At 48.8% G+C, this 10,490-nt stretch overlaps 1 protein-coding gene and 1 non-coding gene across 5 annotated transcripts in view; both read left to right on the top strand.

The window, feature by feature from the left end:
• Wars (tryptophanyl-tRNA synthetase) overlaps window positions 1-9,840 on the top strand; it is a 30,326-nt gene extending 20,486 nt beyond the window's left edge. For all 4 annotated transcript variants that reach the window (XM_013346319.2, XM_013346316.2, XM_026781051.1 and 1 more), the window contains exons 8-12: window positions 1,749-1,849; window positions 3,229-3,341; window positions 3,566-3,739; window positions 6,504-6,644; window positions 8,405-9,840. In XM_013346319.2, coding sequence (XP_013201773.1) covers window positions 1,749-1,849; window positions 3,229-3,341; window positions 3,566-3,739; window positions 6,504-6,644; window positions 8,405-8,566 — 691 coding nt within the window. In that variant the 3' untranslated portion in view covers window positions 8,567-9,840. The remainder of the gene's footprint in view (window positions 1-1,748; window positions 1,850-3,228; window positions 3,342-3,565; window positions 3,740-6,503; window positions 6,645-8,404) is intronic.
• On the top strand, window positions 6,870-6,975 carry LOC113457041. The gene has a single exon (XR_003377699.1). It is a non-coding gene; the product is annotated as a U6 spliceosomal RNA (small nuclear RNA).
• Window positions 9,841-10,490: the final 650 nt, after the last annotated feature.

The following is a 10,490-nucleotide window of genomic DNA, read 5'->3' as shown; positions in this document are numbered from 1 at the left end:
GAACTCACAGAGATCCGCCTGCCTCTGCCTCCCGAGTGCTGGGATTAAAGGCGTGCGCCACCACCGCCGGCCAGCCACGAATATTTTTGAGGGCTGGAGTGTGACGTACCTAGCATGTGTGAGGCTGGGTCTGTTTCCTCACCATGGGAGGACTTGGAGGCATCGAGTCTTGAGCACTGGAGGTATGGACCTTCACTACAGGAAGTCAGTTCAGCAGGTGGGCCCTCTTGTGTAGTGTTCCAGCCAATGATTAGGCTAGGCAGTGTGAGGAAGCACACAGGGACTGTTGCTGTTCCCCAGCTGCCTTTGTAAGTTCTTGGGGCCAAGTGGGAACCACAGATACCCTGACAGGAAATCTGACCTTTTACCAGATGAGAAAATCCGTAAGATTTTAAAATATTTTTATTATGCTGGGTGTGATAGCATATGCCTTTAATCCCAGTGCTAGGGAGACAGGGCAGAAAGACTCTCTCTAGATTTGAGGCCAACCTGACTACATTAGACTCTGTCTCAAAAAAACATATTTTTTAATTACATTTTAATTTATTGAGTGGGGGTTGGAGGGGACATTTTATGGGACAGTTCTCTACTTCCACTTTTAACAGCTGAGCCTTCTTGCCTGCCCCTGCCCCAACAGATTAATTTTTTGAGTTTCCCCTGTCAGACTGTTTTTCAATTATTCCATGTGAACACAGAGGGATTTAAATGGGTCTAAGGTCAAGATCTGACCGTGAGTCTTCAGTGGTCTTGTGGTAACGTAGATGCTATCAAACTAGTCACACCCATGCCGTTGTTTTCACCTCACTCCCTAAAATACCCTGGTACAAGTGCGAGCCTCAGCACAGACACCATGGATTCTGCTCCTCCTCTTAACGGCCAGGCTGTTGACGGGGCACAGTGACTGGTAGCTTTTGTTTGTGAGTCACTCTCTGTGTGTTTCTTAGGCTGTCCTTGAACTCCTTCCTTAGCCTCTCCAGGAGCTGCGGCAGGAGTCTCACATCCAGCTTCTGCTCCGTGCAGCATCCTTAACCACTGCAACTCCTCCTGCTCTTGTCTTCCATACTTCTGCCTTGCCTGGTGCCCAACATGGGACAGCAAGAGCTCACCTTGCTCTTAGCACACAGACCCTTGTGTTTTGGCCCTATGTTCTCTTCAGCAACACTGCCATTTCCAATCAGATGGACAGTTTACAGTTCATATCCCTCATTTTTGCAAACAAAATGTTATCCTCTGAAACCTTCATCCCTGTGTGGCTAACTCTTTTACTTTTCCTCCAAATGAATGTCAAGACCCCTTTTCCTGAGGAGATGCCCTTCTCTGCTCCCTGCTATACAACTACCAATCTGACACAGGGAGACCCTTGATGGGCATCAAACACATAGCTCCTTCATCTGCACTCTAGAGGAGAAAGTACCTTTCTGGCCCTCTGAACATAGCAGGGGTTTGGCTCACTCTAACCTCCCTAGACTCAAATGTCAGTGTCTGTATTAGTTAGGGTTTCTGTTACTGCGATGAAACACCATGACCAAAGCAAGTCTTCCTCCCAGAGCTAGGTACAGATGTGACTGCTATAGTTGTCTACCTGCAGGTGACTTCTCTAAACATTCTTGTTACGTGTGAGCTAAACACATGTGATACCCAGTGTGTGTCTGGCACCCCACTTACTGATACCAGGTTTTAGGCACTGCTGCTCTGTTGTCCGTGGAAGCTGCCCTCCAGCTCAAGTGTGACTCTGCTCATCTCCACAGGCAGAGCCCAGGCTTCTACAAGAATGTGGTGAAGATTCAGAAGCATGTCACTTTCAATCAAGTGAAGGGCATTTTTGGCTTCACAGACAGTGACTGCATTGGTAAGGAAGGGGCTGTTGGTGCCTGGGGACCCCTCTAACTCTCTCTGTGGGACAGGCAAGCTCAGAGGAGACTAGCCAGTGTCATAAGAATCACAGAGCAGCAATGCTGGGCGGTGGTAGTGCATGCCTTTAATTCCAGCACTCAGGAGGCAGACCCACTTGAAAAAAACTAAATTAATCAATCAACAAATATTAAAAAATAAATAAATAAAATACAGAACAGCAACACCAAAGCCTGAACTAATGTACCTGGGATGTGTGTGTGTGTTCCAAGAGATAGATTCATACTTGTAAGAAATGCTACCACTGAGCCCCACGCCACCCTGAGTATCTGGTCTTTAAAGCATCTGCCTAGAGACCTGAGATGTTAGTACTTCTTTAAAACATTCAGAGGTGGGTGTTCCACCAGATGCAGACAGACAAGACTGGCTGGAATTCTCCAACGTGCTGGTGTGACCCCCAATCACTATAGAGCTTTGTAGCACCCAGGAGGGTTACAGAGGACAGGTGGATCTTCCGCTCTCTTATAGGAGCCTCCCCTGGGCCCTAGTCTCCCCACTTACAAGATAAGAAGTTTTAGCTGAATATAGTGGCACATTCCTTTAATCCCAGCACTCAAAGGCCAAGGCAGGCAAATCTCAGATTTTGAGGCCAGCCTAATCTATATAGTGAGTTTCAGGTTAGTCAGGGGCCACATAGTGCAACCTTAGTAAATAATTAAATACATATAAAGAAAAGGGGTTTGACTAACTACAGGCTCCTTACTCCAAGTGTATACAATAGTTATGTCCTCCACATGTCTCTGTAATGTACTTGCCTTTGTAGGCCATCATCTTGAGACTTGTCTGGGCCTTCTGTCCCCTGTCCCCTGTGTCTAGTCCCCTGGCCCCCCTCTCTTTGATGGTTCAGTCAGATTCATTCCCAGCAATTGGAGCATAGTCTTCCTGATTTTGAGAGGCACTTGGCATTGGGGTAACAGCATCCAGGATAATTCCACTGTGGAAGTGATGAGCAGCATCTTAAAATAAATCCGGCCCTGTCCTTCCCTTACACCCCGTGTTCAGTCCTTGTTCAGCCAGTCACTTGCTGTGTGCAGCTGTGGCCAACCACATAAACACCCTGAGCCTGCATGTTTGTAAGATGGCAGGAGGTGCCTTGCCGTGGGGTTTGAAGAGTAGCACACTGAGAAATGCAGACAAGAAACATATGATGAGACACCTGGGGTGGGGCTCGACTTTTATTTAGCTCCCGCTCTGCATTGTTAGGCTGTGTTTAGTTTGTTTTCAGTCGGGAGGAAACCCACTGTTGATTCCTGTAACTGGATCGATTACCCAGAGCGGTGGTCGGCCCCACACACAGGAGTGGCTCCCTTCTTTCAGGGAAGATCAGTTTTCCTGCTGTCCAGGCTGCACCATCATTCAGCAACTCTTTCCCGATGATCTTCCGAGACCGGACGGACATCCAGTGCCTCATCCCGTGTGCCATTGACCAGGTTGGAGGCAGAACCAGCTGTGGGACGTGAAATGGGACTGCCTGTGGTTTTGGGACTCTCCTGAGGAGGGTGGAGGTGGGCTATACGTGTTTAGAGAAGAGAAGCCAGTCTGAAACTGACTGCAGGCTTCACAGCCTCCCACGAGGGGGGCTCCTTTGTGGTGGCCCATTGGCAAGAGCCTAGACGTGTGTTCCATTGTCTTCACCCAAGCCTTCTCCACCCAGGATCCGTACTTCAGAATGACAAGGGACGTGGCTCCCAGGATCGGCCACCCTAAACCTGCCCTGCTGCATTCCACCTTCTTCCCTGCCTTGCAGGGTGCTCAGACCAAGATGAGTGCCAGTGACCCCAACTCTTCCATCTTCCTCACTGACACAGCCAAACAGATCAAGAGCAAGGTGAGCCTGAGAGAAGCAGGAAACACGAGTTCCCTTAACCTACCATTTCTTACAACTCAGACTCCTAGCAGTGCTGAATTCCATAGGAGCCCACTAACCACAGCAGGGGAGCTTGGGTTTGGGTGGACTGGGGGTTTGGGACTTTGGTTTTTGGTGTTAGGGAATTTATTAAGTTCCTTCGTATAGGTAAGAACCTGGGAACTTTTCCATTTTCCTCTTTTCTTTTCTTGCATGTCAGTTTAGAAGCAGGATCTTGGTGGTTTGCTTTAAAGCATAATCAATGAAGCTGTTGTCAGATAGTAGAAAAGATGGGACTGTGTTCTGAAAAATCAGACCGGGCTGGACCAGTTACCATGCTGATGGTTCCTGAGTTTCCTTCTCCCTCAGTCCCTACCAGTCCCTCAATAAATGGTTTGTTTATTGGGACAAAGTGTCAGTGTAGACCAGGCTGTCACAGAGATCCACCTGCCTCTGCCTCCAGAGTGCTGGGATTAAAGGCGTGCGCCACTCTGCCCAGCCACTCTGTCTGTTTGGAGCAGAGAGTCATGAGACTGAGAGGATGATCACTCGGTGTTAAAGCTCCTCCCTGGCACACTGCTCCAGAGTGAAGGCAGCATGGTAGGCTGCTATTCTCTAGGATGCTCTCCTGGGAAGAACTGAGAAGTACTGTCCAGTAGGATTGCCATGTCTAGTTGTGCCCTGTCTGGCAGGCTGTGGGTGCTTGGGAAATATTTGCAAGTTAGTTGGAAACTGGAACTAGAAAGGAGTTTGTGCATCCACATGGTTCAGAGCCCACTGCTGTTGCTCAGAACTCAGCTGCCAGTGAGTGTGAGCCCTTGATAGTTACAGGAAGTCACTGATGTTTCCTTTGGACCCGACTATTTGTTTGTGGCCTGGATGGTCTAAGAGAAGTAAGAGGAACATATCTGGGGGGGGGGGGGGTGTTATACAATAGTCAGAGTCCCTGCCAGGTCCACAAGCCCTCGGAAAGTCCCAAATAGGTTCTGGTTGACAATGGGGACTTTTCATATCCAGCCCTTCCTCCGGAAATGGCTTTGGCCAACCCTGCCTAACATGAGAGCTAATAGGATTGGGAATTTGGGGGAATCTTTCTTTCTCTTTTGCTTTTATCTGAAACTTCCAGAATGCAGAGGGAGGGGGAGGAGTGAGGTGTGGGGAAACATGTTCTGCTCAATTTTGAGAAGTTGGTTTTTAGAAGCAGCTTATGACTATGGAGTATTTTCCATTTGCAAAAGCCAGCAGAGACCCAAGGTCTTGGTGAGTGTTGTGCACAAGATCAGAACTACAAGGGCCTGCAGAGGCCAGGGTCATAGTCAGGTCCTCTCCACAGCTCAGAGCTGGGCTGAGACCCTGCCAGCAGCAGGGTCACTCTTACAATGAGGAAGTCTCGCTGCTCATTCACACAGCAGCCAACAGTCTGGGGCCCTGATTAGCTTGGCCTATAAGTTAATAAGGCAAGGGGACTTTTCCCTCCACCTCTGTGTCTGCCAAGTGGTTTTCCAGCGGACACCAACTGGCTGGTGTCCTACGGTCAGTTCAGTCCCAATGCGTTCTCGCTGCAGAGTGCAGCACTCACAGCTCTGACAGCCCAAGGCTGGGGCATCCCTACTTGTGACTAACCAGTTCTGCGCCAGGGTCCCACAGCTCCTACCAAGACTTCACTAATTTGCTGGGACAGCTCACAGAACTCAGGGAAACACCATCTCTTCATTATAAAGCAGGAACAGCCACCCATGTCTGGGCGCGTTTGTTCTTGGGAGTCAGCAACCTGAAGCCGAGCAGTTCTCTGAGAGGATTTGGGAGATTTGTCCTAGGACAAAATATTCTGACAAAACATGACCCTATCAACTATGAAGAGGAGGATCTTTGTGGTCTAGGCAGCTTTTGTGAGGTGCAAAGACCTGGTGACCTTTACCCCTAGCTTTCATATGTTTTTATTTATTTATTTACTTACGTTTCTGAGACAGGCTCTTACTGAGTACCACTGGCTAGCCTGGAACTCACTATGTACCACTGGCTAACCTCACTCACGGATCTATATGCTGGGTTAAAGGTTTACACTGTTCTTTTGTTTGTTTAAAGATGCTGTTTCTCTGTGTTGCTGAGACTGGCCTGGAACCCTTGAACACAGGCAATCCTCCTGCCTCAGCCTCCTGTATGCTAACTGCCCACCACTGAGCTGAGCTCCATTATGTTAGTTTCTGGGGTTTGTTTGCTTGTTTTTATGTGTATTAGTATTTTGCTTGCGTGTATGTCTGTGCTTCACATGAGTGCCTGGTATCCATGGGGGCCAGACAAGGGCATCTGGAGTAACAGACAGTTTTGAAGTGCCATGTGGTGCTGGGAATTCTGGTCCTCTGGAAGAGCAGCCAGTGCTCAGTCACTGAACCATCACTCTAGTCCGTCTGACACATGGCCTGTCTGGGTGGAAACCTCCCTACAGGCCTTTCCTGCCACCGCATACTGAAAGCGGAGCTTCCTTCAGCTGTGCTCCCCTGACCTCACGGCTTATGTGTACATGGGGTGGGGGTAGCACTGCTCTCATCCTTTCTACTGGCCACTTACTCTGAAGAGAGCTTGGGCTCTCGCCCAGTTTTTAGCCAAGTCAGTAGAGGTTTTCAAAGACCTGCTCTCCAGCCTCCCTGCCCTTCGCCATGAGTCACTAGTGTGACTGCTACCCCATAGGCCCTGACCTGTGTCCAGGGACAGGGCAGAACTCTGACTGGCTTCTGTGCTGGCGCAGGTCAACAAGCACGCGTTTTCTGGTGGAAGAGACACCGTGGAGGAGCATAGGCAGTTTGGGGGCAACTGTGAAGTGGACGTGTCCTTTATGTACCTGACCTTCTTCCTTGAAGATGATGATAAGCTGGAGCAGATCAAAAAGGTGAGTCCACCCCAGCCCTACCACCCACCCTCATGAGCCTGACAGCCCAGCCAGGCCTTGTATGTTGCTAGAGCATCCTTGGTGGCCTGGGCTGAACCAGGCTCAGCTCTTACAAGTAAGTTCCTACATACTTAGACCTAACTACTCAGGAAACTGAAACAGGCAGATTACAAATTCCAGGCTAGCTTGGGCTATACAAGATGCTGTATTTAAAAAACAGAACAGGTGCTTGCTTCAGCAGCACATATACCAAAACAGGAACAATACAGAGAAGTTGAGCATGGCCCCCACTCAAGGATGGCACAAAATCCATGAAACATTCCATATGTGAAACAAAAACTGGGTAAGATCACTCAGATTTTTAACCCTTGAATAGTTCACAAAAGTAAGAGCATAAAGAAGATTTGTCTTTCTTGTCAGGGGAGAAATGTAGGTGAACCACATGCCAGTAGATTGTTTAGGTGTCTGTGGTTCCAGGACAGCCTCTCAGTGAGCTGGTGAGGACAAGCAGAGCCTTGACCTTGGAGTCTTTTCCAAGGAAATACTATAGAATAGTGTTGACAGAGGTTTTTGTCACACCCGGTCCCAGCCTTCAGTCCCAAAGAAACACACAGAGGCCTACATTAGTTATAAACTGGTTGGCCTATTAGCTCAGGCTCTTTATTAACTCTTGCATCCTACATTAACCCATAATTCTTGTCTGTGTCAGCCACATGGCTTGGAACCTTTTATCAGTGAGGCATTCTCATCTTGCGTCCTCTGTGCCTGGGTAAAGACTGCGGACTGAGACTTTCCTCTTCCCAGAATTCTCCTGTCTGGTTGCCCCACCTATACTTCCTGCCTGGCTACTGGCCAATCAGCGTTTTATTTAAATTAATACAAGCAAGTGACACATCTTTACAGGGTACAAGACCATTGTCCCACAGCAGAATAGGAAACAGCTTTTCATATAAAAATAACAAAAATACTAGCAGTAAAAAGTTACAAGTATACACGTGCAGCCAGGAGGCCAGGTGAGAACTGTTGCAGGCACACTTCACTATTGTGTGGGTGTCTTTGGTTGTTACTGTTTAAGACAGAACCTCATTGTGTAGCCCTGGAACTCCCTATATAGACCAGGCTTACGCTAAACTCATGACAATCCTCCTGCCTCAGCCACCTGAGTGCCAGGGCTATAGAAATAGGTAATAAAGGGTTTCAGTGACACTGGAACCACTGCCAAGGACAGTGAAAGGACAGCAGCGAGAAGAGAGCTACGTAACAGTCACCAGAAAGTTCTCAGAGGAAATATGCCAGTCACTGTTAGTGGTTGGTGCCTGTGGTGTGGAACTGAAGGGGATTTTCCCCAACTTGCTGCCACCTAGGTTGTGGGTCTGCTTTGTCTCCTCGAAGACTGGCACAATCGGGAAGGAAGGTGTCAGGGTACATGGAGCCATCACTGGGAGCCGAGTCAGCTCTCTTTTCTCTTGTGAGTGACAAAATAGATTCTGAGTATGGTCTCTACTCCTGCTCCTCCCTTTCTGTGTCTCATTAGGAAACAAACAGGCATCTTCAGACAGTATGAAATATTATAAGGTAAAATAAAAAGTAACTCATCAGAATTAGCACAGCAAACAAAGGAAAAGGCACAAGAAACAGACATTTTAATGTCCTGTGAGACCCAGGTTACTGTGACACTTTAGGCATAGCTCCTAAAGGGACATAAGCTGAACTAAGGCTCAGACGCTAAGCCACTGCTCACAGCATCTCATTCCTGGCAGGATTACACCAGCGGAGCCATGCTCACTGGGGAGCTCAAGAAGACACTCATAGATGTCCTCCAGCCTCTGGTGGCTGAGCACCAGGCCCGACGCAAGGCGGTCACCGAGGAAGTGGTGAAAGAGTTCATGACTCCCCGGCAGCTGTCCTTCCACTTTCAGTAATGCTTCTCTTCTGTGTGCACATAAAGACAAAATCTATCAATAATCCCAGCCCCTCCAATCAGTCACACTCCCAGTAGGTTTCTGTCACGTGGTAATTCCTGGACCTGGGTCTCTACACCCTTGTGCATTCTGGATGCTGTTTCTTCTGTGATGTCTCTCCGCCTGTTGTCTGCTGAGGATGGTCAGGTGCTGCTAATGTTGTGTGGTCACATAGAAACCCAGCCAAGAATCTCCCCCACAAAGAGCCCAGGTGTGGCACCTCTGTACCCCACAGGACTGTCCATCTAGCACCCTAGGGTTCCAGATAAATTCCCCAAATCTATTGGTTTTCTTTTTAAGTATATGTGCTATGCATGGTGGTGCACGCCTTATAATCTCTGTATTCAGGAGGCAAAGGCACAAGTTCTGGGCCAGCTGGGGCTACCCAGCAAGAGCCTGTCAGAATTTGTGTTTGATTCTGAGTCTATGGAGTCAGAATGTCATTATTGTAAAACTAAAAACTGCTGTGAAAAACCAATGAGGAGACTTTTAGTGGGCAAAAGATGCTGTGCTTGAGCCCATACCAACTATATATACATAGATATATTTATACATTTGCATATAATATATATAAGCTTTGCTGGTACTGACTAGGAAGTGATCACCTTTGTCCTGTAGCTCAGTAGTAGAGCACTCACCTAGCGTGCATGATGCCCTAGGTTCAGTCTTCAACACCACAGTGGAGGCTGTGGGGGATCATTCAGCTCTAAAGCTGCTTTTAACACAGGTTATGGACCAGGCTGGACCATTTCTATTAACCTGAGTCTTGTGGGTGAAACTTGAGGCTGAGGTAACTGAACTCCAGATCACACGTGTTGTCCACTCCAGAATCATGCCTGTTGCCCTTAGTATACTAACTTTTCTACAAATGGCCCAGCCTCCACTTTTTAAAACCCAGTGGTGACTTCTCCCGACCATCAGACTCTAAGGACAGTCTGTTGCCTTTGCAGATGCTTTTGTTTTGACACTTGACTGAAGTGGAGGGCAGCACAGAACAGTGCTGGCTGTGCCCTGGGCCGGTGGACCATAGCTAGACAGGAAAGAACAACAGCCGTCCAGGCCCTGGCATTCTCCTTCCGGGCTGGCCCTGTTTGAGCCACCACTCAGAGTCTTGGCAAAGCCGAAGCCGTATCTCAGGGAAAGCCCCTGGTTGGACATGTCTGTCCTCTCTGAAGGAACAAAGGCCACTCTCGAATTGTTCTGTCCTTGCAAAAATAAACTTTGTTGTGCTCCTGCCTTTGTCACCATCTGTCCAAGCAGGTTTCAGAGGTACCTGCACTTACTGCCCCAAGTCTCACTACACCCATGCTGAGGCTGTGGTCATCCCCCTTGCTGGGGAAGGAGGGAGAGGGGCCCATGGTGCTTAGAGGCGGGCTCCCAGGGACTGTTTTTGTGTCAGCCACTTGTCCTGAGAAGCCACCCTGTCCCTGTGACTGCTTTCCCACCTTGGTTGACGTCCTAACGGCCTGAAGAGAGAATGTATTTATGCTGTCCTGTCTGCAGAGGCCTGGGTGCTCAGGGGGTTACTGAGGAGGGAAGTGTGACTCTCCTAAGGCCACACAGTGAATTTGTTACTGAGCAGTCTGTCCTGACTTAGTATTGAGAGCACTAAGGTTCATACCCTGGGAGGCCAAGGCCAGGGGCTGTTTTAGTGTCAGCCCGTGCAAGAGTCAGATAATGGCATGAAGTCCATGTCGGCTCCTCTCGAGGCCCTGTCCCACTTTGTGGCCAGAGTTGGTGAAGCAGATGCAGAGCACTGCCTTGCGCTCTCTCTCTGATCCAGAGTGACTAGTGTCACTTGTGATGCCATTGCTCCCATGGGACATAGAGCTGCAGACGAGGGAGAGATGTTGCTGTCGTTGTCTACCCAGCCAGAGCATCTGAC

This window comes from Microtus ochrogaster, chromosome 1 (assembly GCF_000317375.1).
Source record: "Microtus ochrogaster isolate Prairie Vole_2 chromosome 1, MicOch1.0, whole genome shotgun sequence".
In the NCBI taxonomy this organism is placed as follows: Eukaryota; Metazoa; Chordata; class Mammalia; order Rodentia; family Cricetidae; genus Microtus; species Microtus ochrogaster.
The sequence above is the reverse complement of the archived record's forward strand: the minus strand, read 5'-3'. Positions and strand labels throughout refer to the sequence as shown.